General features: G+C 44.7%; 1 protein-coding gene across 4 annotated transcripts; it reads right to left on the bottom strand.

The window, feature by feature from the left end:
- Nucleotides 1-490: 490 nt before the first annotated feature.
- On the bottom strand, nt 491-27,473 carry C27H21orf62 (chromosome 27 C21orf62 homolog). 4 transcript variants are annotated; one of them, XM_043448872.1, is made up of 4 exons: nt 27,419-27,473; nt 18,744-19,286; nt 16,616-16,689; nt 502-1,724 (listed from the first exon to the last, which is right to left on the bottom strand). In XM_043448872.1, the coding sequence occupies exon 4, from the start codon at nt 1,669-1,671 to the stop codon at nt 1,006-1,008; it is 666 nt and encodes a 221-aa protein (XP_043304807.1). In that variant the 5' UTR covers nt 1,672-1,724; nt 16,616-16,689; nt 18,744-19,286; nt 27,419-27,473; the 3' UTR covers nt 502-1,005. The 4 variants fall into 4 exon arrangements, with proteins under 4 accessions (XP_043304808.1, XP_043304807.1, XP_043304806.1 ...); XM_043448873.1 differs by lacking the exon at nt 16,616-16,689 and having other exon boundaries at nt 491-1,724; XM_043448871.1 differs by lacking the exons at nt 16,616-16,689; nt 18,744-19,286; nt 27,419-27,473 and adding an exon at nt 2,039-2,164.

Raw genomic sequence — 27,473 nt, 5'->3', positions numbered from 1 at the left:
CACCGTCCCCCACTCCCCGCCACTGAACACACTCATGAGACTTCCCTTTCTTAGTGTGAATGTGCTTTATGAGATGTTTGGAAAATACCAGTCTAAGGACCTAATCATTTTGAGGGGCTCCTTGTCCCAAAACCACTGAAGTCTGTCATTCTCTACATAGGGGAATTCCAGCCTATGTAAAAACATGAAGGGGGGGAGAATTGCTTTTTAGCAATGTTTTGAAGGAAAATGCTTTTCTTTTTTTTTTTTGATGTGGACTTTTTTTTTTTTTTTAAGGGTTTCCTTGGTGGCTCAGATGGCAGATGGTAAAGAATCTGCCTGTTACAGGAGGCCCAAGTTTGATCCCTGGGTCGAGAAGATCCCCTGGAGAAAGAAATGGCTACATATTCCAGTGTTCTTGCCTGGAGAAGTCCATGGCTAGAGGAGCCTGGTGGGCTACAGTCCACTGGTCGCAGAGAGTCAGACAGGACTAAGTGACTAACACTTTCAGTTCTCTTTCATTTTTTAAAAGTCTTTATTGAATTTGTTACACATTGCTTCTGTTTTATATTTTGGTTTTTTGGCCATGAGGCATGTGGGATCTTAGTTCCCTGACCAGGGATCGAACTGGCACCCCCTGCATTGACAGGCAAGTCTCAACCACTGCATCACCAGGGAAGTCCTGGAAGACCCTTTCTTTAGGGTTCATCCCCTCTGCTGAGCTCCACTAAGCAGTCCTTGAGGTGCACTGATTTGACACTTCCCTACCCTCCCTTAGTAGCAAAAACCTAGCCTCTAGCTGGCCCCCAACATATGCTTCTAGACTGAATCAAGTAGGTTTTTTTGATTATTTTTATTTTGTTTTCCCAGGGCCAGGCAAGGGTGGAGCAGGCTGGCTCTGTGTGAAAGGAGGCTGGGGGAGAGGTGAAGTTGAGGCTAGGAATACCCATGACCTTGTTCACAGATCCCTTGTTGAGATGATCCAGCAGGTGCCAAAGTCCCTGGAGGATGGGCACAGCTATGATGTTAGTAAATGAACGTGACAACATAGCTTTTGTTGTTTAGAATTGGGAAGGTTTTAAGGTGGGAAAAGTAGGGGAAGTTGTTGGCCAGGCTAGCAGAGTTTGCAACACTGTATGATTTTAAGGTGGACACCCTGTTGAACAGTGCCGTATCTAAGAAGGAGATATACGTACAGGTTTGCCAGCCTTGCTGTAACAACGTGGGCTTCTCTCTGGATTCGCTCTCCCTACCGTCGTGGATGAGTAAACTCTGTTCAGGGGAGGGATGCTTGGCCTCCATGCTGACCCGAAGCCTCTCCAGACCGCAAACAGCCAGGTACTCAGTGGGGAGAGTGTTGGTACTGCATAGGGAAAGCTTCAGGTCCCGGACCAGCGTGAAGTTCAGCAGAAGCCCCAGCGCAGACGTGTCTGTGAACCAGATGGTCAGACGGTCACTGTAGCTCGTTTGCTCGACAGCAAGAGGCAGCATGGTTTTACAGCTGCACATCAGGTTGGCCAAACTGTAGTCACAGTCCCGGACGTCTGCTGAGCAGATGCACTTCCGAATGGTGTTTTCCTTGGTGAAAATGAGTGTGCCGTTCCTCTGAGCCCTGGTGAAGCAGTCAAGTGCAAAGACGCCCAGCGCGCTGATCAGAAAGAAGCTGTGCCCAGAAGGAGGTGCCATTCTCATCTCAGCGTGGGCTGGCCAGGTTCCCCTTCATGAGCCGATTCATCGAAACTCACCTGAAAGAAAATACGCAGTTTTGTTATCACAGCCTCTCCTTAGAAATGAGCAGCTTCTGGGGAAAAAAGGAACCCCCTAAATAACACGTCGTAAAGTTTCTCACTTGCAGTTCCAGCAAAGGCAGGTGATGCTAGGAGCCCAAGCTCAGGGCATGCTCTTTTCTAAGAGCCTGGGGTGGGGGTGGAGGGAGGGCAACAACCAGGCCCCTGAAATCTGAAAAAGTGAGCTGGAAAACTCCCGGTGGTGTCTGTTGGTGGTGAGATAAACATGCCAACAAGCAAGCAAAGAGCAGTTCCCGGGAAAGGAGACTTACTGCATCCTGTCTGTGGACGGAGAATTGGTGTGATTGGAGGCTACACATCCTCCAAACATCCCGTTATCGGTACAGAATGTCTGTCTTACCCACTTAAGCACACATGTTCCCTCCTCCCCCTCAATATCTGACTTCCTGGAATTCAGGAGACAAACGGTTTCTTGTTGGAATCAGCTACCCACATGCTATCTGTTAACAGAGCATGCATACCGATGATGAAACAGTTAATGGTAAACTTCAATTTCTAACTAGACAAACATGCTCCCCTCCCTCTCATCAATCTGTTTATATGACTGTTCATATTTTCCTGGTCTCCGAGACCAGGATTGTAGTCCACATTAACTGTGTCACTAGACAAGGAAAAGACCCATTGCACAGCAATTCATCACAGGGGTCTCAATTTACCGACTCCTTTCCCCCAAACAAACCTCATCAATTGATTTTTAAAATTTTTTGATTTTTCAGTTGCTTGCACTGGGTCTTTGCTGCTGCGTCGGCTTTCTCTAGTTGTGGCTGGTGGTGGATACTCCTCCTTCCAGTGCTCAGGCGTCTTGTTGCCGTGGCTTCACTTGCCAAGCACAGGCTCGAGTTCGCAGGCTCAGTAGTTGCGGCACGTAGGTTTGGTTGCTCAGCGGCATGTGGGCTCTTCCCAGACCAGGGATCAAACCCATGTCCCCTGCATTTGCAGGTGATTTCTATCCACTGTACCTCTAGGGAAGTCCTATGAACTGATTTCTCCAAAATGAGAAACACTATGTAAACACTGTTAAATGATCTAAATAAGGTAGGAATGCAAGCTGAATTGAAAGAGCAACCCCGATGTCCAATTTGGGTGAAAATGCCCTATGGGTGCCTGGCGTTTAATTGATGTGTGTGTGGTCTTCTTTTATGGTGTGATTGAAATGACACGTTGTGAAATAGGACACCAGATTTCAGGTTTTCAAAAATTAGTAAATTTCCCCTGACTTAGCTGATGACCAAAGAGAGAAAACAATATAATTCAGTGCATATATACATATGGCGGTGGGCACGGCAAAAGGCTGGGAATGAGACCTCTGAACAGGATCTGGTGACGGCTCCCGCAGGAAGAGTGCTAAGGAGACACCGATGGGAAGTCAGTGCCCGGTGGGGGGTGGGTGTTAAACATGTGTCCAGAGAAGATGGTGACAGCAGGAAGGGAGCTAGGCTGACCCGCACCCCTTAGGGAGCAAGATGAAGCTACAAGAAGGCAGCGCAGGTCAGTGTGAAATCCAAGGGGGACAGAGCTAGAAATGCCAGGGCAGGTTCACAGGCAGCACAAGTCCATCAGCAGGAGCTGGAATGAGGGTGAGGAGATAACAAATCGTCTCAGCCAAGTAAACCTGAACCAGAGGCGAGACATTGGTTCACAGCAGTCATGATGTCATCCATCCGTCCATCCAACAATTGCTCACGGGGAGTTTCCCAGGTGGCAGGCACTTTGCTAGCCCTGGGGATACAGCACAGAATGAGAAAATGAGCAAAGAGTTCTATGGGACTTGATTCTGCTTCCAATGCCCAAGGTGGGCCCGGCCTGCGTGTGAGGACCAAAGGATAGGAAAGGGAAGGAGGCAAAGGCAGGGGTCAAGTAAGGCCAAGCAGAAGATGCAAAAAGAAGCATGACCTGGGTCTTGCCCCCAAGGGCTCCTATGCAAAAGAGGAAGACAAAGAAGGCTGAACTAAGGAAGTCACTCCTTGGAAGGAAAGTTATGACCAACCTAGTCAGTCAGTCAGTGAAGTTGCTCAGTCGTGTCCGACTCTTTGCAATCCCGTGAACTGTAGCCTACCAGGCTCCTCCATCCATGTAATTTTCCAGGCAAGAGTACTGGAGTGGGTTGCCATTTCCTTCTCCATGGGAACTTCCCAACCCAGGGATCAACTGAGCTAGCAGGGAAGCTAGTAGACAGCATATTAAAAAGCAGAGACCTTTGTCACCAAAGGTCTGTCTAGTCAAGGTTATGGTTTTCCCAGTGGTCATGTATGGATGTGAGAGTTGGACTATAAAGAAAGCTGAGCACAGAAGAATTGATGCTTTTGAACTGTGGAGTTGAAGACTCTTGAGACTCCCTTGGACTGAAAGGAGATCCAACCAGTCCATCCTAAAGTAAATCAGTCTTGGGTGTTCATTGCAAGGACTGATGCTGAAGGTGAAAGTCCAATACTTTGGCCACCAGATGTGAAAAACTGACTCCTTGGAAAAGACCCTGATGCTAAGAAAGATTGAAGGCAGGAGGAGAAGGGGACGACAGAGGATGAATTGGTTGGATGGCATCACCGACTCAACGGACATGGGTTTGGGTGGACTCCGGGAGTTAGTGATGGACAGGGAGGCCTGGCGTGCTGCAGTCCATGGGGTCGCAAAGAGTCGGACATGACTGAGCGACTGAACTGAACTCCTGAAGATACACACAGATGTAGGATCATAGCAGACAGGCAAGCTAAGAGTCCATTCAGGAAACCAGATAAGACATGTGATAGTGCTTTGTGTTTATTTTGAAGTTGGCACAGAATTTGAGTCTTACTTTTTTTAAAAGTATAAGAGTGTTTTTCTCCTTTCTAAAAGTGGATTTTTCAAACATTTTTTAAAATTAACTTTGACTGGACTTTAGTTGATTTGCAATGTTGGGTTAGTTTCTGCTGTATAGAAACGTGACTCAGTCATGCTTGTGCATGTATCCACTCTTGTTTAGATTCTATTCCCATATAGGTCATTACAGAGTGCTGGGAAGTGTTCCCTGTGCTGTAAAGTAGGTCCTTATTAACTACATGTTTCATGTGTAATAGTGTATAAATGTCGATCCCAATATCCCAAATTATCCCTCCCTCACGCCTTAGTCATCATGTTTGTTTTGTACATCTGTGACTCTATTCCTGCTTTGTAAATGGGTTCGTTTATACCATTTTTTTAGATTCCACATATAAGCGATATCATATATTTGTCTTTCTCTAACTTACTTCACTCAGTACACCATTCTCTGAAAGTAAGTGAAAGTCACTCAGTTGTGTCTGACTCTTTGCTACCCATGGACTACACAGTCCATGGAATTCTCCAGGCCAGAATACTGGAATGGGTAGCCTTTCCCTTCTCCAGGGGATCTTCCCAACTCAGGGACTGAGCCCAGGTCTCCCTCATTGCAGGTAGATTCTTTACCGGCTTAGCCACCAGGGAAGCCCAAGAACACTGGAGTGGGTAGCCTATCCCTTCTCCTGCAGATCTTCCTGACCCAGGAATCAAACCAGGGTCTCCTGAATTGCAGGTGGATTCTTTACCAGCTTAGCTACCAGGGAAGCCCCACATCAGTCTCTAGGTCCATCCACGTTGCTGCGAATGGCATTATTTCATTCTTTTTTTTATGGCTGAGTAATATGTTTAATACACAGATTCAACATACTCTTGTTAACTGTGTCCCTTCTGCCATTTTACCTTGTGGATCACCAGACTCTCCTTGTGTGCATGCACCTTACACATGCATCCATATCAGAGTATGTTGTTTTACTGCAAGTTCTCAGACCTGTTTTCTGCCTGTTTACATCGTTTCAATTCAGTTCATTTCAGTCGCTCAGTCCTGTCCGACTCTTTGGGACCGCATGAATCGCAGCAGGAGTAGTATCTATATTTCACATGGTTTTCTTAAAGGATTTATTCGTTAGTTCATTTTGTAGCAAAAGAAAGAGTTTGAGCAATGTGTAGAGCCACAATTCTCCCTGAACAAGAAGCTTAACGGTTTTAAACTGTGTTGCAATGTGATGGTAAGTACCCCACTTAGTAAGGAACAGTGCATAATTTATTAATTACAAGACAATTTTAGATGATGATCTGTCCCAGATTCCACTGCAGGTTTCTAGGACTTCATGTTCCAGAAACCCCGTCATCCCTGGACTAGGAATGCTGACGCCAGCACCACTGGCCTGCTTTGCTCCCAGCCTTGGAGGGAAAGGAAGGGAGGGGCATTGATCCATCAGCTGAAACCTGGCGACAAAGTATCGACATCATTCTTTTAAGTGTTGATACTGATCAGAGGCAGCCCTGGAAAAAGACAGGGGTAAGAACTGACTGATTTGAAAAGTCCCTGATTCTGGGAAAGATTGAAGGTGGGAGGAGAAGGGGACAACAGAGGTTGAGATGGTTGGATGGCATCATCGACTTGATGGACATGAGTTTGAGTAAACTCTGGGAGTTGGTAATGGACAGGGAGGCCTGGCATGCTGCAGTCCATGGGGTCGCAGAGTCAGACACGACTGAGTGACTGAACTGAACTGAACTGAAGACAGGAGAAGAACATGGATTTCCCGGAACGAGTTGGGCTGGAGATCCCCAAAGGGATTTGTAAGCAACTTCCCAGCAGTCAAGGACCTGGCCAGGCCTCAGCAGGGGCCCTGCCTTCTGGAGATCAGGGAGCTTGAAGGCCAGACCAAGGAGGCCAGATGCATGGGGCCTCATGAAGGGGCACAGAGTGGGCCAAGTGTCCCTGGTAGCGGGTTTACATGGATTCCTCAAAGATGCTATGTGGACATTGTTCTTCTTCAGTCTTACCATGGGTTTCTTTCTTTAGGTTTCTTGGCTGTGGATTGTGAGCACCCGACTTTCACTGTGTATTATTATCTATTTGTGTGTGCTCAGTCGCTCAGTCGTGTCTGACTCTTTGTGACCCCTTGCACTGCGGCCTGCCAGGCTCCTCTGTCCTTGGGATTCTCCAGGCAAGAATACTGGAGTGAGTTGCCATGCCCTCCTCCAGGGGATCTTCCCAACCCAGGAACTGAACCCTCGTCTGCGGCATTGCAGGCAGACTCTTTTCCACTATTAATTTGGGGGTAGGTTCCAGACTGGCATGAGTTGAATGGGGGCAAGTGTGTCCCATCGCCCTGCCCCTGCCCTTTGACATTTATTTATGTTCCTGTGCCAGGTCTTAGTTGCCACCTGTGGGGTCTGGTTCCCTGACCGGGGATCGAACCTGGTCCCCCTGCACCGGAAGTGCAGAGTCTTAGCCACTGGACCTGCCGACAAGTCCCTACCCCTGCCGCTTGATCTGCCTCTACTCATAGTGGAGGTGGCACTGTGGGAAGGATGGTTTTCTCTGCAGGCTGCTGAACTTGTAGAAGGGAACCATGGATCTATTGGCAACTGCCAAGTGTCCAGAAGGGGTGAGCTTGAGAGTGAAGCCAACCCAGAGAAAAACAGAGATAAGAAGTGGAAAGAAAAAAAAAAAAAAAGAAGTGGAAAGATATTCCTAACAATCTTTTTTTTTTTTTCCCAGCACCCAGATCAAGCCATGCCTGACATTCTTTCTTTTTTAAAAATACGCTTTATTTTATTTTCGGCTGCGGTAGGCTTCGTTGTGCACAGCGGCTTTCTCCGGATGCAGAGGACAGGGCGGCTCTCTAGTTGCAGCACGTAGGCATCTCACTTTGACGGCGTCTCTTGCGGAGGGGCACAGGCTCCAGCTGCGTGGACTCAGTCGTTGCAGCTCAGGGGCTCCAGAGCACTGACTCAGTAGGTGTGGCACATGGGATAGTGACATTCTTTCTTGATGTTTTAGAAAAAGATGTGAGCCACACTTTTTTCCTATTCAAGCCAGCCTGAATTGGGATTTCTATATAAGCAGTTGAAGGAGTCTTGGTGCACTGACATTCGATAAACTATGCTTTCTTTTTTCGTTCGCTCAATAAACATGTGTTGAGCACTTGCTTTGTGCTGGCACTGTGCTAGAAGTGGAGAAAATAAAGCCAATATGAGCTCTGTCAAGGGGTTACACCCTAGTCAAGGACACCCTGAACCAACAGTCACAGTGTCATGTGATAATAATTATAACCACAGTTTTTATGGGATACTCAGTCTGCACTGGGACTCCCTGGGGGTGGCTGAATTCATAGGGGAGGTAATATCTGATTAGAGGAATATTTCTTGAATGGAAAAGATAAAAGGAAAATTATCAATGTAATTAGCATAGGGTGATCAGGACTTTTATAATCCAAAAGTAGGATAGAGAGATGGACAGTTTATGAAGACGGCAGGAGTAGCAGTCAGTTCAGTTCAGTTCAGTCGCTCAGTCGTGTCCAACTCTTTGTGACCCCATGCACTGCAGCACGCCAGGCTTCCCTGTCTTTCACCATCTCCCGGAGCTTGCTCAAACTCATGTCCATTGAGTCGGTGATGCCATCCAGCCATCTAATCCTCTGTTGTCCCCTTCTCCTCCTGCCTTCACTCTTTCCCAGCACTAGGGTCTTTTCCAATGAGTCAGTTCTTTGCATCAGGTGGCCAAAGTATTGGAGCTTCAGCATCAGTCCTTCCGATGAGTATTCAGGACTGATCTCCTTTAGGGTGGTCTGATTGGATCTCCTTGCAGTCCAAGGGACTCTCAAGAGTCTTCTCCAATACCACAGTTCAAAAGCATCAATTCTTCAGTGCTCATGGTCCACCCTCACATCCAAACATGACCACTGGAGAAACCACAGCCTTGACCAGACGGCAGGAGGAAACTCGGGCAGCAGTAGGAGAGGGCGGTGAGGGGTCCTGTGGGGCTGGAGTCCTCTGACTTGTTCTGACACATCACTTTCTCAGTGTCCCAGCCTTTCCCGTGCTCACTGCATCGCTGAGACTTGCCTGCTGTCTCCTGACATGAACCCCCTCCACAACCCTAGGGGCAGGGACATAGGGAGGGTGGGGGCATGGGATCTATTTGTGCCCATCTTTTTATGCCATGCTAGAATCTGCCCACAAATGAACAAATGCATGGTGAAACCAGAATAAAGGTTAATTTCTTCCTTACATTACAGTCTAATGCCATTAAAGGCATAAGGAGGGTTTACTTGGCTCCACACAGTCATTCAGGGACTCAGGCTTTATTTCTTTTTAATGCTAACTTCTAGGGTCCACAGGTCCTCCACAGTATTTTCTGCCCACATTTCATGGGCCAGAACTGAGCCACATGGGCCAGAACTGAGCCACCTGACTGTATGCAGCTTGGAAATGATGCCCAGCACTGTGCCGGGAAGGGAGAGGAGAATATGGGTATTGGTGGGCACTAAAAGTTACTAAAAGTTACTGACCACACCTAGGTTGTAAGACACAAAGAAAGACTTTATGCAACCATGACAAAAGCTCAGGAGGTGTCAGTCCACCTAAACCTTTCAGGCAAGAGGCTGAAAACCATGTATGACCATTAACGCTTTGATCATGGAATCACTGAACATGTCCAGAAACCAGAGCTCCTATTCAGACTTCATGCAAATATCATTTTTATATTGCAGTTGGAGAAATCCTGAGTGCAATTAATATGAACAGCTAGATGCACGAAAGCAAAGACTCCTGAATTGAGCAGATACAGACATCAGTAACTTCAAAACAAATTCCACAGAGATTCCTCCTCAATCTAGGATTACACCCAAAATTTAGATAATGTTTATACTTGGCTCCAAAAGGAACGTTTCAAACTGGACTAGTTTTGTTTATACGAAAATATTACTAGTAAGGAGATAGTGTGTCAGTGGGAGGATAGCATTGGACCATTTTCCTGAAAACAGATTTGAAATGTCATGAATAACGATGTTTTGAATTCTATAGTCTTAACAAACACAAAAGACAAGAAAAATGACTGTGGGAATGCAGAGTAATGTTCTCCAAATCCTTACAGCAATTAAAACTGAAGAGTGATCTCAAATTTTAATTCAGAAGTAAGTTTAATTTGAAATTAGGAGTGGTTTTTTTTTTTTTAAGCGGAAAGGCAACTTAAGAAAAAGACTCAATTGAAGAAACTGGAGAAGCAGGAGAACCAGACACAGATGAGATGCTCCAGTAAGAAGCAGACGGCCTGAAATATGAATCTGAATGGCAGCATGGCAGAGAGATCCAGTGTCTGGGTGTCCAAAGAAAACCACTTGGATGCAGGACTTGGAGATCTAGGCAAGGATGTTTGTCCCGAATGCCATCCCTAGAGGGTGTCCCTGCAAAAATCCTCTAAGATTTGAAGGTGGTGAAAATGAGAAAAATTCCAGAAAAGGAGACACTTTGGAATCTTGGGTGTGTCCCATAAAGGGAGAGATGTACCCACACTCTGGAGTTGTTTTATCAGAAGGGTGCCCACTGCTGACACAGACAGTGGCAAGATGGCCTCACTTACCACAGGGGCTTAATGGGTTCCTCAAGGAACATTGCATGTACTATGGGAACAAACAGCTGGGAAACTAACTGTAAAGTGAAGTGACTGGTGAGTGCTAATTAAAAACACAGATCAAGTGTTGGGCAGGAAGAAATGGTGATGTCTGGACTGAGAAGAGAGAGGCTGGCATAACAAAAGCTGAGATGATGAAGACAGAAAAGTAATTTCAGCAAAATCTCAGTCTAGAGTACTTGGCGTGTCTTTAGGTCATGAGGCTAGGAATGAGGCTGGGACTGTGCCAACCAAGCTAACGGGTTTGGTCTCCAAACTCTTCTGATCTTCATTCCTTCAATAAGAACCCTTCCCGACAGATAATAATTTTTAAAGATTTTAGAAATACCACACTTACATTATTTACATTGTAAACAATACACAAAAAGAATGGACTTTTACATGTTTGAGATGAAAAATGAAAATGGCTTCCCCGGTGGCCCAGTCAGTAAAGAATCTGCCTGCAATGCAGGAGACCTGAGTTTGATCCTTGAGTCAGGAAGATCCCCTGGAGAACAACATGACGACCCACTCCAGTATTCTTGCCTGAAGAATTCCACAGATAGAGGAACGTAGTGGGCTACAGTACACGGGGTCACAAAGAGTCTGATATGATTGAATGATTAACACTTTCACCTCACTGGCTTGTATATATACACACCCTCTTTGGAGGTCCTTGCAAGCAACAAAAGTGAGAAGCTGAGGGTTTGTGAGCAGGGGCGACCTGGGTAGATCTGTGTTTATGGAAGTTCGTGGAGGTGCCAGGTGGAGACTGAATTACGAAAGCAGAGATGAGAGGACAATGAGTTCTACGTGAAAAACACATTTCACTTGTGTTTTCTTTGATGGTTTATCTCTCTCCATTTGCTGACTCCTTCTAACTCCAAGCTCTCCAGGTAAATTTATTTCAATATCTGGAGTCCTTGAGGGGTAGAGAGAACCAAGAGGGTGGGGTTGAGGAGGTGGGGAGGAGGCCGAGGCTCCCGCCCTGCTGTCCCCTTGCTGTGCCTTCATCTTGATTCCTGTCCATCCACTCTTTCCAGGTTCAGTTCAGTCGCTCAGTCGTATCCGACTCTTTGCGATCCCATGGACTGCAGTACGCCAGGCCTCCCTATCCATCACCAACTCCCGGAGTTTACTCAAACTCAAGTGCCCGGTGCTAAAAACCAACTCTCATATAAGGGTCGAAAATCATTTTGTTGGTGTTCACTCCCTAAGCTGTGTCTGACTCTTTGCAATCCCATGGACCGCAGCACTCCAGGTAAGTCTTAATATAGATTCAAATAAACACATTCTTGCTCAAGGGGATGGCGCTTTAAGCCTTATCCCTACCTTGCTCCTTGTTAGAGGGAGAGCAAGGGATAAATAGCAGCACAGGAGAAGTGTGGGGTGAGACTCTTGTCTAGAACCCCGTGGCCACCTGATCTCAGGCCCACTTCCCACTTGTTTGTGGCTGTGACTCCACTCTGCCCATGGAGGCCAGAGGGGAAATGTTGGCTGCTGTGTGATAAGTGGATGAGATTCTCACAGAGATGCTGGATGAAGGCTTTAGGTGAAGAACCTTGGGAAGGAGTTTTTGGGAAAAAAAAAAAAAGATTTTCAGCATTTTCCTTTCCCTTGGCTCTGGTCCACAAGTGCAGTGCAGGAAGCAGGTTAGAGATAAACACTATGTAAACACGATGTAAGATGGTATCAGACAGAGGAATGATATGCTTAGTGTTTAATATCTCAAAGCTTACAATGTTGAAGGTCATTTGGGTTTCTCCCCAATGTTTCCTTACTGGGATAAGTGTTGCCTCTTCTTCTTCACATTCTACCACGGCACACACCCTGTCCGTCGGACGAGTCACTCAGTTTTCACACGTCCTCCCAAGTGATTCTGAAGTCACCACCTTGTACGGTCTCTGTTGACAAAAATCATTTCCCTTCCACGGAGGTTTACATAGCTCATCATGAGGGCCAGAAGACTGGGTCACTGTGACTCTGACGGGACCGGTTTCTCTTTAGGATTATACAGTAGGACCTCAACTATTGCTGACTGGTTTGATTCCTTTCAGTCCAAGGGACTCTCAAGAGTCTTCTCCAGCACCCCAGTTTGAAAGCATCAATTCTTTCATGCTCAGTCTTCTTAACCCAGACTAGTTAAAGCCGTGGGCTGAGTCCAGTGGAGCTGTAGGCAGATGTTGCCTGGACAGCTCTCAAGAGCTCTGAGATGTGGGGCATAGAGGCGGGGGACAGGGGCATTCTCCCCACTTCTGCACTGAGGGTAGCCCAGGTCTGGCATGGTGAGGGGTGAGGGGCAGGCAGCATCATGTGGCCCCTCCTGGAAGGCTCACTGGGATGCTCCTGGACTCTGCTCTCTGGGAAGTGAATCAGCAGGGAGCCCCTTGGCAGCAGCATGGGACAGTTAACAGCCAACAGTGACAGAAGCACATGAAAGGACCATTTGGGAACACAGGCAAGGCAATCCTGGGGACCCCAAGAAGTGATTAGAGGAGACTTCATTGTGTAGACATGGTGGTGGGAAGGAGGTAAGGACCTGTATCAGGAAGGTGGGAACATAAGCCAATCAAATATAAGCAATTAGTGTTAATTTAGCCTTATTTGTGCCCACTGGTTGGTGAAGCCAGGATCTCTTCAAGTATCACTTGGATTGCTGCTTTCAGATAAATGTGTTTAATGATAGAAATGAACTAATGTTCTCAAAAGCTTTTGCTGCTGCTGCTGCTGCTGCTAAGTCGCTTCAGTTGTGTCTGACTCTGTGCGACCCCACAGACGGCAGCCCACCAGGCTTCTCCATCCCTGAGATTCTCCAGCAAAAGCTTCTAGTCTGAGATAATTAAGAGCTAACTGAAAATAGGCATTTTATGTTTTGAAAGCACTGAGCTTAACTGAATGTTGATTTCACCCACGCTTTGCCTGTTAAATGCTGGACCCATCGCTATTGGTATGTTGTGTAAGTCAGATCTCTGATGTGACAAAGCCCTGGTCTTCTGGTTGACCTTGGTTTCCCAATCCCTGGTGCCTGACACTTGGAGGCCCTCCACAAACACTTGTATTATTCAAGTGCATCCCTACATTAGCCAAGTCAGAGTGCATGTATTCATCCTTTGCTTCCTCTTTTACCTTTGCCTCCTAGAATTGTGGAGTGTAGCATATGATCAAATCAGCAAGCAAAGTCCATCTCAGAGTGAATTTCAGTGTATGGCCCAGCCATGACAGAGGAAGCATGATGAACTTTTGTGTATTAGTGAAAGAGTGGGTGTAGTTGAGCTCAATATCCTATGTCTTGCCTCTGAGTCTCCTTGAAGGCCATCGAATGACATCTGGAATAAGTCCCAACAGGCAACCCCAACCTCTTGCGACTTTACCAGGAAGCATCCTCTAGGTTTGCAGTTGCCTTGGAACATTTCTGTGAATCTGATGGAGACACAGGACAAAACACAGTCACCTCAGATGGGGATCATGAGCCCCAAACCAGGGCCCCAGATCGCTACCCTTCCACCTCACTCCACAGACCAAAGGGAAACATGAGTAGAGTCAGCGTTGAGTATATATTGATCTCATAGATATTTGTGGGCATCAGAAACTATTGCCTTAATTGCTTTTGGTTGAAGGATTATAAGAAGCCTGTTGCAAACTTCCCCACAATCTAACATTTAAGCATCCAGTCTTGTAAAACTAACATGGGAAGAGCTTTGCTCAAATTACCGGGCCTGTATTATATGAGCAGGAGGTTGCCAGGAAAATAAGTCAGAGTAATCCCTTTGCTAGGAGATGAGAAACAAACAATGCTGGTAGACCTTTAATATTTTAATTACCTGCTTCCAGAACAGTAAAAAGGGATTCAGGGCTTTCAGTTAACAGTTGTACATTATTATAGCCCCATAAAATATTTTAAACTATCTCCTTAAAAGCCTTAAGCTTTTTCCTTTCATCTGCATTCAATGATTAGATTTCAGAAAAGTTAAGGGTTAAATTTTTCCTTCAGTGGTTTTAGTTACAAATATTGGAACCAATGGCAATTTGAAATTTGTTGCTTTCTTGGAAGATTTTAAAGAGTTTTTACATGTCTACAACTAAAGGTAATGTGAGATCCTGGAACAGAAAAAGGACATTGGATATTTTAAAAAATCTGAATAAAATATGGATGTTAGTTAATAATAATGCATTAATATTGGTTCATTAATGGTGACAAATGTATACCACAGCAGTGTAAGATGCTAATAAAAGGGGAGACTGGTCGTTGGGTACATGGGAACTCTGTGCTAGCATCACAACTTCCCTGTAAGTCTAAAACACTTCTAAAATGAGACTTTTATATGAAAAGAATGCCTACTGATCTCATTGATGACTCACGGAAGATTATTTTTGTGACAAGAACAGGGCTCCAGTGGATAGACTGGGCAACACAATTTGGGTCAAACAGAACATCCATGAAATGGTGACTCAGCATCACTCCAAAGGGCTCCTAAAGAGCTCCTGGCCTTGGAGAAGATCCTGGCTTCCTTACTGACCTGGGAGACCAGGCGTTTCAGAGACGCAAATGAGAAGCGGTCCTTTAATGGGAAACAGGTCACACATGGAAAGAAGAGGCATTGGGGAAAACCGTTAGAACAAGTCCTGACGTGTGTGCGTAGGTGTGTGCGTGCGCGCGCGCGTGTGTGTGTGTGTGTGTGTGTGTGTGTGATGCTACCTCATACTGCTTATGATGCCCCGTGTCAGAAGTGCTCTCTATTTCTTATCTGCTGATGGTGGCTCAGTGGTAAAGTATCTGCCTGCTGATGGAGGAGATGCAGGAGATATGGGTTCTATCCCTGGGTTGGAAAGATCCCCTGGAGAAGGAAGTGGCTGCCCACTCCAGTATTCTTGTCTGGGAAATCCCATGGACAGAGGAGCCTGACAGGCTACAGTCCACAGGGTGGCAAAGAGCTGGACACGACTGAGTGCACGCACGCACACACACACACACACACATGAAACCACCCTCATCTCTTGAACTGTCTTCACGTCTTTCACGAATCTTTGGTGGACTAGATTCACAGATGACAGTCCTTGCCTGCCTCCAGCCTCTTACAGGTCTACCTCAGTAAACCACAGAGGAGACACCCAGCTTGTACAAGCAAATCATAGTCACACAGAAGGCTCAGGGCTTGTTTGTCAGGCTTTAAGGCACCCTAATCAGGCTGGCCTTAGGGAGACCCCACTGAAACGGTTGTCATCAGGTTCCCAATGACGCCCATTCCCCAATCTGTCAAAGCCAATGGTTAATTTCCTCGTCTCGTTTTGCCTGACTGCTCACTAGCATTTGATATGGTTGCCCACTCCCTCCTTCCTGGGCAAAGACCCTTCTGTTCTTCCTTTCTGTTGCATGCCCCTGTTTTTCTTGCCACCTCGACAGTCACTCCTTCTCAGTACCTGGCTAGCATCTTCTTTCCTTCCATGATATTGTTGCATACCCCTCGCTCAGTACCTGGCTCTCTTCTCTATGTATATCCACTCCCTTGGAGATTGCATGCTGACCCCTGACCCCTGATTTCAGTATTATCTATATACTGATCATTATCCAGCTCCCAAATCCTCCCTTGAGCTTCACGCTTATGTATCCAGCCTCTTAACTTGATAGCTCTACCTGAATATCTAACAGACACCTCAAATTTAACTCTTCAAATGTATGCTACTTGACTCCTAAGGAAGTCCAGACTGCTAGATGAAGAAGAGATGTTATTACTAACATTTTACTACACAAAACTTTGGGCTTCCTGGGTGGTGCAGTGGTAAAGAATCTGCCTGCCAGTGCAAGGGATGCAGGAGACACAGGTTTGATCCCTGGATGGGGAAGATCCCCTGGAGAAGGAAATGGCAACCCACCCCAGTATCTTGCTTGGAGAATCCCATGGACAGAGGAGCCTGGTGGGCTATAGTCCATGCGGTCGCAGAGTTGGACATGACTGAGTGACTGACATGCACACACAAACCTTTACTGCCCCTCAGCCCTGTGTCCCCAGGGTTAAACTAGCTAAATACAGAAAACGGTCATTGATAAGAGGCAATGTACTTTCAAATAAGAAATGTGGGAGTTACATGTTGTTGAAAAATGACTGAAATTAGGAACTACATGTTTCCTTAATATTAATATTAATAATAATAATAAGTGCTTCTTTTGGTGCCAGGTACTGTTTGAAGTATTATTGCATGTCTCATATCATTTGATCCTTGCAATAATCTTAAAAGTAGATATTATGACCCTATTTTCATTATCAGAAACACAGAGAGGTTACATAGCATGGTCAAAGTCACAGAGACAGAAGGAAATAGCTAAGATTTGAACCCAGAGAGCCACATATACTCTAGGGAGTCATGATGGAAATGACAGTCCTATTTTCCATCCCAGGGTCAAGTTCCTACTCACATGACATCCCGTACCTCAGATTCCATTCCTAGATTCTGTGGCCTTTAACCTCAAGTGTGTATAGAAACCTCAAGCTAAATGAATGGGAAACAAAAGGAAAAAAGAGAGTTCCATTATGCACAAGCATCAGAACACTTTTTTTTTTTTTAAGAAGACACTTGTAAATTAGATCTTTAAGTTAAAGGTCAATGTTGGTTGAATGCTACTTCTTCTGACATGGTTAGGGAACATGGGACAAAGACTTCTAGAGAGTGAGCCAATAGGCAGTCTTAACTAAAATATGCAGTTTTCTAATTGACACAGGTTCTTGTGAGAGTTAATTAACCAACGGTTGCAAACCCCTCAAGCCTTTCCTGTAAATGGCTTGGTATGCCTGTATGCGTGGTAAGTCGCTTCTGTCGTGTCTGACTCTCTGTGATGCTATGGACTATGGCCTGCCAGGGTCCTCTGTCCATGGGATTCTCCAGGCAAGGATACTGGAGTGGGTGGCCATGTCCTCCTCCAGGAGGTCTTTCCTGACCCAGGATCGAACCCCTGTCTCTTACATCTCCTGCATTGACAGGTGGGTTCTTTACCAACGGTGCCACCTGGGTGGCCCAAATGACTTGGTGTGCACTCAGCTAATCTGATCGCTGTGCTTCAGCTCAGCGCCTCTGGGCCCTGATCACAGAGCCATGGGAAACTGGGGGATGGTCTCTTCCGACCACGGACACAGAGGCACGATCCACTGCAGCCTGACTTGTTTCTTCTGTCCACACCACATGGCTTGTGGGATCTTGGTTCCCCAACCAGGGGTTGAACCCAGGCCCCTGGCAGTGAGAGGGCCAAGTCTTAATTAACCACTGAACCACCAGGAAATTCCACAGACCCTGAATTTTAAAGGTAGATAGTATACTGGGTTTAAGAAATTAAAATACTGATGTGAAAAAGAAGATATGAGAGATCCACACCAGCTGTTGAGAAGCATTCATTTCCACAGATGCTTCATTGGACCTGTTCTTGTCAGAAAATGCCCAATTTCTGTCAAAAATATGATGTGAAATCTTTTTTCCCTTTCAAACATTATTTTAAATAATGCATTACATTGAATCATTTGGTATAAAAATAAAAGTTAAAAAACTTCCCAAAGATCACTCTTTTCATTAAAAAAAAAAAAATTCAAGCAAAAGAGGTCTGATATTTTTGGTAGTTTTTAAGGACAGGTTTTTATGAATATTATGCCCAGTTCTTTTGAAACATTTCCTTTCCTCAATATGCACCAACACACGTTTTGCTAAGAAACTCCCCCAAACATATTTATGAAACAACAAAATATATGTAGAACTGTGTAAGGATTACTGGTTTTGACTAAGACATCCCTGTAAGCCTGTTGCCTTTTGCTATAGTATTTATCATGTTTGTTTCACTTTTGAATACAGGGACCAATTTTTTAAAAAGTTAACCGATCTAAATGTTGAGGCTCATCTAAATTCGATTTCTTCTTGTCTTCCTATGTTTTCTAATGAATAGTGTGTAAATAAACAGTAAATATAACACCATTAGATAAATATAACATTATTAGATAAAAACAGAGCAAAGAAAATAAAAACCAATGTTTTGAGAGTTCCCAGTTCTGCTTGTGATCACGATAAGGAAAGGCGATATAACACATACCTCTTTCACTGAGTTCTTATTTAGCATTAAAGAGCAACAGGAAATATAGCTGGATTTTTTTGTTGTTCATTTTTTTTTTTTAATTTTCGCCAGATCTTAAAAATAGAAACAAGAAGCCCAGATTCCACGGAGATATCTGTTACATAATATTGACCTAAGTGAGTCTATCTATTTAGGGAATAATGAGAAGACCATTTCATTCTTTGCTTGATGTTCTGAAAACATTTCCTTTGAAACGAAAGAGAATCTCAGTAAAAAGCAATTCACATGCCCGGAAGCTTAAAGGAGTTTCACGGTGAAAGTGACTCATAAGTGTGCGTTATATTCAGGAAACTCAAACACTGCAGAAAAAGGTGGTGCTGATGGTGGCTCTTCAAACGTTACAGAACTTGCCTGCCATGCAGCAGAAATCTGAAGCTGTTAAAAACTGTTAAGCTAGATAGGCTTTTCAAAAAAGAGCAGAGAAAGGACTTACATCTCAGAGTTCCAGGGCCAGGTTGTCGCCTCCACGCCCGGACTGATCCTTCACTCAGGCTTGACAGCTGGTGTAATCTGCCGGGCAGGAAGCACGGAATGCCTCTTCTTGCACTTGCTGTTCTTTTCCGTTTTCGGAAGGCCAGTGGCCCTGGTCATTTCCATGGCAACCAGAAGCACGCGGCCAGCCTTCCAGTTTCATGAGCCACACAGCAGAAGAGAACCCGTCTTGGTCACTGCTGGCCACTCTTTGGGAGTTCCAAAGTGGGAAGTCTGCAGAAGAGATAAAGGAGACTGCTGCTCTGTGCTGACCTGAAGGGCTGACAGCGATGCGAGGAATTCTACTTTAGCAGGAAATTGAATGGATTAGACGTAGAGCGTGGAAGACTCCTTGATGCTTTTACTATTATGATCATGCTTTGTTCCACTCTTTTTGGCCCAGTGAATTCTTACTTATGGCAAATACCCAAACTAGTATAAAAATTGTCCCAGTGTAGTTGTTCCAAAGAGAAAATGAACTCATTTTCACTCCAAAGACGTAGTCCTGCTGAGAGATTATTACACTATGTGAAGTAAGTCAGACAGAGAAAGACAAAGATCATATGATATCACTTATCTGTGGAATCTAAAATCTGATGCAATTTTAGTATATGTGCTGCCAAAGCTAGCGCTAAAATACAGTACAAATGAACTTATTTACAAAACAGAAACAGACTCACACACATAGAAAACAAACTTATGGTTACCGGGGACTTCCCTGGCGGTCCAGTGGTTAAGACTCTGAGCTTCCCACGCACAGTAGGTTCAATCCCTGGTGGGGGAACTAAGATTCCACACTCCGTGCTGCATGCCCCCTCCCCAAAATAGCATCATGCAAATTTATGGTTACTACAAGGGGAAGGGGAGGGGGAGGAATAAATTAGAAGCTTGTAATTAGCAGGTATAAACTATTGTATGTAAAACAGATGAACAACAAGGTCCTACTGTGTAACACAGGGAGCTATACTCTACATCTTATAATAACCTATAATGGAAAAGAGTATGTAAAAGAATATATATGTATGTATCTGTGTATATCACTTTGCTTACACCAGAAACTAACACAACATTGTCAATCAACCATACTTCAACAACAACAACAAAAAAAAAAACCAAAGATATACTCCTGCTCTTTATTCAGTTCCGTCACTCAGTCATGTCTGACTCTTTGCGACCCCATGGACTGCAGCACGCCAGCCTCCCTGTCCATCACCAATTCCTGGAGCTTACTCAAACTCATATCCAATGAGTCAGTGATGCCATCCGGCCATCTCATCCTCTGCTGTCCCCTTCTCCTTCTGCCTTCAATCTTTCCCAGCATCAGGGTCTTTCCAATGAGTCAGTTCTTCACATCAGGTGGCCAAAATATTGGAGCTTCAGCTTCAGCATCAGTCCTTCCAGTGAATATTCAGGACTGATCTCCTTTAGGATGGACTGGTTGGATCTCCTTGCAGTCCAAGGGACTCTCAAGAGTCCAATACCACAGTTCAAAAGCATCAATTTTTCAGCACTCAGCTTTCTTTATAGTCCAACTCTCACATCCATACATGACTACTGGAAAAGCCATAGCTTTGACTAGACGGATCTTTGTTGGCAAAGTAATGTCTCTGCTTTTTAATAAGCTGTCTAGGTTGGTCAGAACTTTTCTTCCAAGGAGCAAGCTCTCTCTTAAGTTCATTTGAAAAATGTTAAAAACAAATAAACATGCAAAATATTCTGTTACATTAACTGATGAGGGCTTATTATGGGAGAAACCAGATGGATGGTGGTGATGGAGAAAAGTTTTGCTACTTAAAAACCTTAGAATACTAGAGCAATTGAATTTATCATTCCCCGGATACAGATGAGCCAATACGCTACAGAAGAGAGCAGCTCCCTGGGGAAGTTTATTCATTTCTCCATCATCATCCAATGAGTCCTCTCCACACCCCTGCACTGTGCCAGAAGCTTAAAAGAACAATAGAGATGAAGGTCATCATTCTTGTCTTCGAAGAAGTTGCAATACGAACAGGGTGGTAATATATGTTGATTGTGGGAAATGTTTGAGGGGCGGCACAAAGAAAATATGTGGGAGAGTTGGAAAAAAATAGGACTACGTTTTGGCGGGAAGACTGGGGAAGTGTTGGTGGAGAAGTGCTTGATGTGGGGCTGAAAGGGTGGCTGGATATGAGTAGAACAATGTTCTGGAAAGGACAGTGTCTCGTGGGATGACTCTTAGGATTCTGATGGATACTGTTTCTCCTTTCTCACCTCACACAGTCCTGATACACATGCCACTGAGCTTCTCAGGTGGTCCACAGGATCAAGCTACTCAAGGAATTAAGAAAACCGCTGGATGCCATGACAGTTCTGGGGCCAAGTATCAGAAGACCAAAAAGTGGGCTGTGACCCAGTTCCTGGAAATCCCCGCCCCTTCTCTGAAATAGTTGGAACAATCCTCCTACCCATTAGTCAATGAAATTAACTAACCATGCCATATTTTGAGGCTACACTCTCCCGAGATGGCCCGCACTCTGTGGCGTGTGTTTCTCTCTAAATAAATCCCACTTCTTACCTGTTAAAAAAAATAACAAAACCAAGGAAGAAAATTGTTGAAGCAAGGTTTGGGGACCAGAGAGCACCTGGTCTCTACAGCTCTTTGAAAGCCAGGGATTCATAATCAGAACAAAGGAATTAAGAATAACGTGGTGTTTAGTTTCAACAAAGCAAGCATGTAAATTCTACCACATGAGGATAGTGGAACGTGAACTTTAGTTCAAAAATCTGGATTCTGCTACCTTCTGGAATATTATTACTTTAAATGTTTTTATTTGTTGCAGTTTGTTGATTTGCAACATTGCATTAGTTTCAGGTGTGTAACATAGTGATTCAGTTATTGTTTGCAGGTTATATTCCATTATAGGTTATGAAAGATGTTGAACATTATTATTTAAACTTTATGAGCCTCTGCTTCCTTGCCTATAAAGTGAAAGCTTGAGATAGGATTAAATGAGATGATATATGTGGCAAGGATGCCTCAAATGGAATAAGGGAAGGATGACTGTGCCTATATCAGCTTTCCCAACTTTCAGAACAATTGTGGCTAATATTGGGTTGGCCAAAAGTTCATTCAAGTTTTTCTGTAACAGCTTACAATACAATGGCCTGTCACATTCAGCCTCCATTCCTACACTTTTCTCTCTTTCTTGCCTCAGCTACAGAGATTAGAAAACCAAAACACTCAACTTGCAGAGTCCTCAACTACCATAGCAGCTGGAACTCCATGCATGAATTTAGTTTTATTGATCATTTTTTTTCTTGATTCAGAACTAAGTCACATGGAGAGAGGACCATGAGCATTTGTTTGGGATTTGAATTCAGTGGGGAGCAAGAGAAGAGTTTTGAGCATCTCTTGCTTGGCCTGGGTCTCGGCAGAACTGGCCTAGTCTGGGAGCGAGTGCTGGAAGGGTGTTTTCTGATTGACTTGCTTCCTGGTTGTCGTGGGTGCCTTGAGCTCATGACTGGCACTGGCTTCCTGTCGGAGGAGGTGGCCTCTTAATTCAGCCACTGTCTGTTTATGGAAGAGGCAGCAGCTCCCTTGATGGCCCAGTTCTATGGTGGCTTCCTGAGTTTGGCTGAAGTCTTTTCAGCCCTCCCCAATGATTTAAGACTTTCTGTATAACTTAAGGAACCCCTTGCTGTTTAAACCAGCTGAAGTGGACTCTGTTGTCTGTGATCGACATGATCCCTGGAACGGTACACGAGTTCTGGGCAATACAAGATAAATGGAGCCTTGCTGGTACTACCTCTTCTGCTGCTTCTTCCTGCTTGAACACAGACACAGACTGGGGGGCGGTGTGTGTGTGTGTGTGTGTGTGTGTGTGTGTGTAAATCCTATCACTAAAGAGGGCAGAGCAGAAGCATGAAGGAGCCTTGTGCCCCGAGGACACTGCTGAATCCCTCAGCAGCCCTGTACCTCCCAGTCTTCAAAATAGAGTTAATATCACCCACTCACAGTTGTTTTAATGACTAACTAGGATAAACTATATAGAGTATTGAGCCTAAACCATGCACAAAGAAGGCATTCAATCATGGTAGCTATTATGATCATTACTTGCTGTCACCTTCTCTGTGTGTGACATGGATGCCTTCCGGGACCTCTTGTCGAGTGGGCAGTTGGGATGAAGGCACAGACGGAGTGGGGTATACTCCTTCCTGGAAACCTGAAGGGCAAAAAAAAAAACCCAACTGCCAATAACATGTGGCTGGATCTCTGTGTGTGGCATGTTAAACATTTACCCCAGGTTATATATCTCTCCATCTTTCTGAAGTACTTCCCTTTGTTCTTTGTGTTAATGGGGTCACATGGTTTAAGTTGATTTCATGAAGATGAATGTTGGGAAGCATAATGAAACCATCCCACTGCCTGTTCTGTTCAGCTGTGGAGTCAAGGGTGGTGGACAAGTGTTTGTTTTCTGTGGGCTTGAATTCTATTTTTGGCCTTGACTAATTTTGTCCCTTTCATTCTTTTTCATTACAAGAGCTGTGCAGGCTTCTGCTGGCACATTCAAATAATACCCAGTGTGTTAAGTAAAAGTGGAAATCTCCACCCATCTCTCCAGTACACCCTAAAGAAACAGAGCTCGTGACAGCCTTCACTGAAGCAAATCTTGCTTTGTTTTCAAACTTCAGCAGCTGCCTTGATTGCTCATTAATACGCTGGCTCCTTAAACTCTTATGATGAAATCTCAAAACACACTGGTTCCAACAGGCTTCCTCTATGTACTCTCATCTGGAGCCTCTAGTGCCACTGTCTTATTATTGCTGATGTTCAGTTGCCAAGACATGTCTGACTCTCTGCGACCCCATGGACTGCAGCAAGCCAGGCCTCCCTGTCCCTTACCATCTCTCAGACTTTGCGCAAGTTCACATCTATCAACTCAGTGATGCCATCCAACTATCTCATCCTCTGTTGCTCTTTTCTTCTGCCTTCTATCTTCCCCAGCATCAGGTCTTTTCCAGTGAGTCAACTGTTCACATCAGGCAGCCAAAGTATTGGAGCTCCAGCTTCAGTGTCCACCATCTTAACCACCTCCAAATCATTATCAGTATCATCTAATACCATTTATTCTGTCCCAGGCAACTTCAGGGACCACGTCAGTCTCCTCATTTCCTTCTCAGCTCCTTCTATGGCACCGTCTGCAACCATATTACTCAATTTCCTGCAGGACCGAGACTCTCACGTCCTCGCCTCACAGCACTGCGTGTACTCTAGACTTCGTCATCAGCAGAGGGCTCTGTTCCGCCTTCACGATGCCTCCTTTCCTTGCATTCATTTATTACTGTGGCGCTGTCACACGGCTTGTGGGATCTTAGTTCCCAGACCAGAAACTGAACCAGGCCCTCAGCCCTGAAAGTGCAGAGTCTTAACCGCTGGACCACCAGGGAAATTCCGCTCCGCTCACACTCGCACAGACACCCGTCTGCGTGGGTACCCTGACCCCCCTCTACGTGGGTACCTTGGCTTTACTTTGTCATATCCACTCTTTGTTCTCTGATCAGCTGCTTCTGTGCTGCCTTCCCCACCACTCTGATGACCTTCCCATCCAAACTCTGCAGGATGCCCCATACCAGCCCACCCCTGGATTACCAGCAGATCCTGCTTTTAGGGTGACGGCACTCTTCAGAAAATGCAAAGAATTACAAGTCCATAATGCTTGGCATCAGAGGAACCTACTACCCCACCATTCTTTCTGTCTGCCCTTCCCAGTAGTTTTGACAGCTCTTCTCTGCTTATATCAAATACTTATTCCTAACACAGCATCCTCATTCCTATAAGAGCACCCGGCACCTTTGTTCCGTTAGAGGAGCCAGGACCTGGTCTGAGTTTTCTTATCATTCTGCTCATACCAGCATACACCTTCTTACACCATGAACATCTTGGGTCAGGCACTGCCCATTCACCACTTCAGACTTTTCTTCCAGCCTCCACTTGTGTTTTGTTCCGGCCACCACTGTGGTGACCAGTTCTCTCAGGGGTCCAGCCGGTGGCACATGGAGACAATCTGCCAGCCCCTCCTGCCTCCCATCCTAGAACTTACCTCTTTTCACTATGGCTTGGGACCCTGCAGGCACCCCTCAGGATCCTCACAAGTACATCCCAGAGTGCTGGGGTGTTCAGGCCTCCTGGGGTGTTTTCTGACTAGTGGCGGATGCCAGCTGATGAATAAATGCTTCCTCCCTTCTCACCCTGCACTGGCCATCCCAAGATGCCCATTATATGGATTATCAAGAGGTCCATGGGATCAAGCAACCCAATAAGTCACCGTGTGCAGCTTCTCACTGCTTCACTCTTTTACCCCTCCTTCTTCAGATTATAGTCCCCAATAAAGTACATGCAGACACTATTTTTCTGATGTCTGCTCTCTGGGGAAATCAGTCTGAGACATCAGACTTTATTCTTCTTTCCAAATTCTGCTTTCTCTAGGCTCAAATTCTTGTTTCTTTAGGCTAAAAACCAGCTGTCTCATTTCTTGAGAGAACTTTCTTCTATAATGATGTCTCACCTCTTCCAATAATCAGAATCTTAATAATTTTAAGAAATGTGCCCTGAGAGCTTCAAAAATCACACTGCTGTATCACTCACATATGATTACCTTCAAAAAATGGAAAGAATATCCGAAACCTTATGGTGATGTTTTCAGACACTTTGGTTTCATAAAGTACAGTTAACCCTTAAACAACATGGTTTGAACAGCATGGGTCCACTTACACATGGATTTTTTTTTTACATTAGTAAATAATATAGCCCTACATGATCCATGGTTGATGGAATCTATGGGTGTGGAATTACGATATGGAGGAACTGCAGATACCAAAGGTCCACTTAAATTATATTAAGATTTTCTACTTCAAGGAGTGTTGGTGCCTCTAAACCCCATTGTTCAAGGGTCAACTGAACTAAAGTAATTTGTCATCGTACTTCAGCTTAATAGCAACATTATCCATGAAACTTGCCTGGAGCTATGAAGGAGAGTTCCTGCCACTTGATGACAGTCACACTGTTCAGAGATTAGTAGAGAATAACAAAGCCACGATGTGATACAGACGTTGGACAGCTGGCCAGGCTTGCTCTCCAGATAAATGACTCACGCCTGCCCAGAAGTTTCACAGCAGATACGATTCCAGTGCATGCGCTGGGAACACTTAAAGATCACTGCCTGCCTTGGATCACGGGTCACTGACAAACGGGCAGAACCATGACTGCCAAAGTTACAAGTGCCAGGATCTACTGTACTTTCTATCTCGAAATCTCTACTGCCTGGACTTTGACATTTGAATGTGCACAACCTGAAATGAATAAGCCATCACCTGACTCACTCACTCACAGTGTCACTCAACTATGACTCTATCGTCAAATAGATATACTGGACTTTCAGTCTCCAGGTCCTCCGAGGACTTTATTTTTGAATCTAGTGACTCTTTCTAAGCGTCACTCTTACTTACCTTCCCTGTTTCACCTGACTACTAACCAACCTGTCTTTGGGCCTCCATGATCGTCATGGGTCTGTGATTTTTTCCTGGTGTTTAATTCATCATTTGAATTATATCTTTCTCTTCTTTTGACTTCTCTTTCTCCTTCCTTTGAGTACTACCCAAAGTCCATCCTTGACTCTAATCTTCTTTTACATTTCTTCTTCATGAATCCCAGCCCCTTGTTTCAACTATACTAAGGTCATTTGGAGAACAAATAGTTAGCACAGACTATTAGAAATAGGAGGGCTGTCATCTTGATAATCCACCCTCACTTGAATACCTCCAGAAATGAAGGGTTTACCTCCTTACACAGCAGTTTTGTTTTGTTTTTTTTTCATTTCTGAGAGCTCTACTATGTGAAATAGTTTAGTATGAATGGCTGAATCTATCTCCTTGTAATTTTGAGACATTGACTGTTTTTCTGTCCTCCAAAGTAACAATGAAAAAAATTCCCCCTTCTTTTTGATAGCCCTTAGCAATACTCTGTCAGCTTATATTAAGCTCCTCTTAGTCACCAGCCCCAGAATCTCAGAAATACTTTTGATTCTTCCTTCTCCTTTAATTCATGGAAAAAACAGTTACTGATTACTCAAGTCTTGTTTTGAAGTTTCTCCAGCAGAAATTACATGTTTCAAGGTAGAAGAATTAAGTATTGTAAAAATGATAATTTCAAGTAACCTATAGAGCTAATGCAATAGTGATAAAACACCACTGGGCTTTTTTCCAAAGGAATAAATATAAGTTTTCTGAAGTTAACTGAGATAATAAACAAAGAACATTTCAAAAATGAAGAATGATAAGGAGAGATTAGTTATATCAGCCATTAAAACAAAGTTTACAGCCTTTAAGGTTATGCTCAAAATCCTTCAAGCTAGGCTTTAGCAGTATTTTAAATGAGAACTTCCAGATGTATGAGCTGGGTTTGGAAAAGGCAGAGGAGCCAGAGATCAAATTGCCAGCATTCGCTGGATCACAGAGAAAGCAAAGGAATTCCAGAAAAACATCTACTTCTGCTTCTTTGACTACACTAAAGCCTTTGACTGTGTGGATCACAACAAACTGTGGAAAGTTCTTAAAGACACTGGAAGACCTTCTCTTGAAGAGAAGGGAATACCACCTTACCTGTCTCCTGAGAAACATAGACACCCTCTTCTCCTTCTTTCCTCTTTTCTGTTTT

Source organism: Cervus canadensis, chromosome 27, assembly GCF_019320065.1.
Source record: "Cervus canadensis isolate Bull #8, Minnesota chromosome 27, ASM1932006v1, whole genome shotgun sequence".
Lineage (NCBI taxonomy): Eukaryota > Metazoa > Chordata > Mammalia > Artiodactyla > Cervidae > Cervus > Cervus canadensis.
Note: the sequence above shows the minus strand (reverse complement) of the source record. Positions and strands in the feature narration are given on the sequence as shown.

What these genes read in the sequence shown, in the direction of transcription:
- C27H21orf62 (XM_043448873.1), bottom strand. Translation starts at nt 1,671, where the DNA reads ATGAGAATGGCACCTCCTTCTGGGCACAGCTTCTTTCTGATCAGCGCG.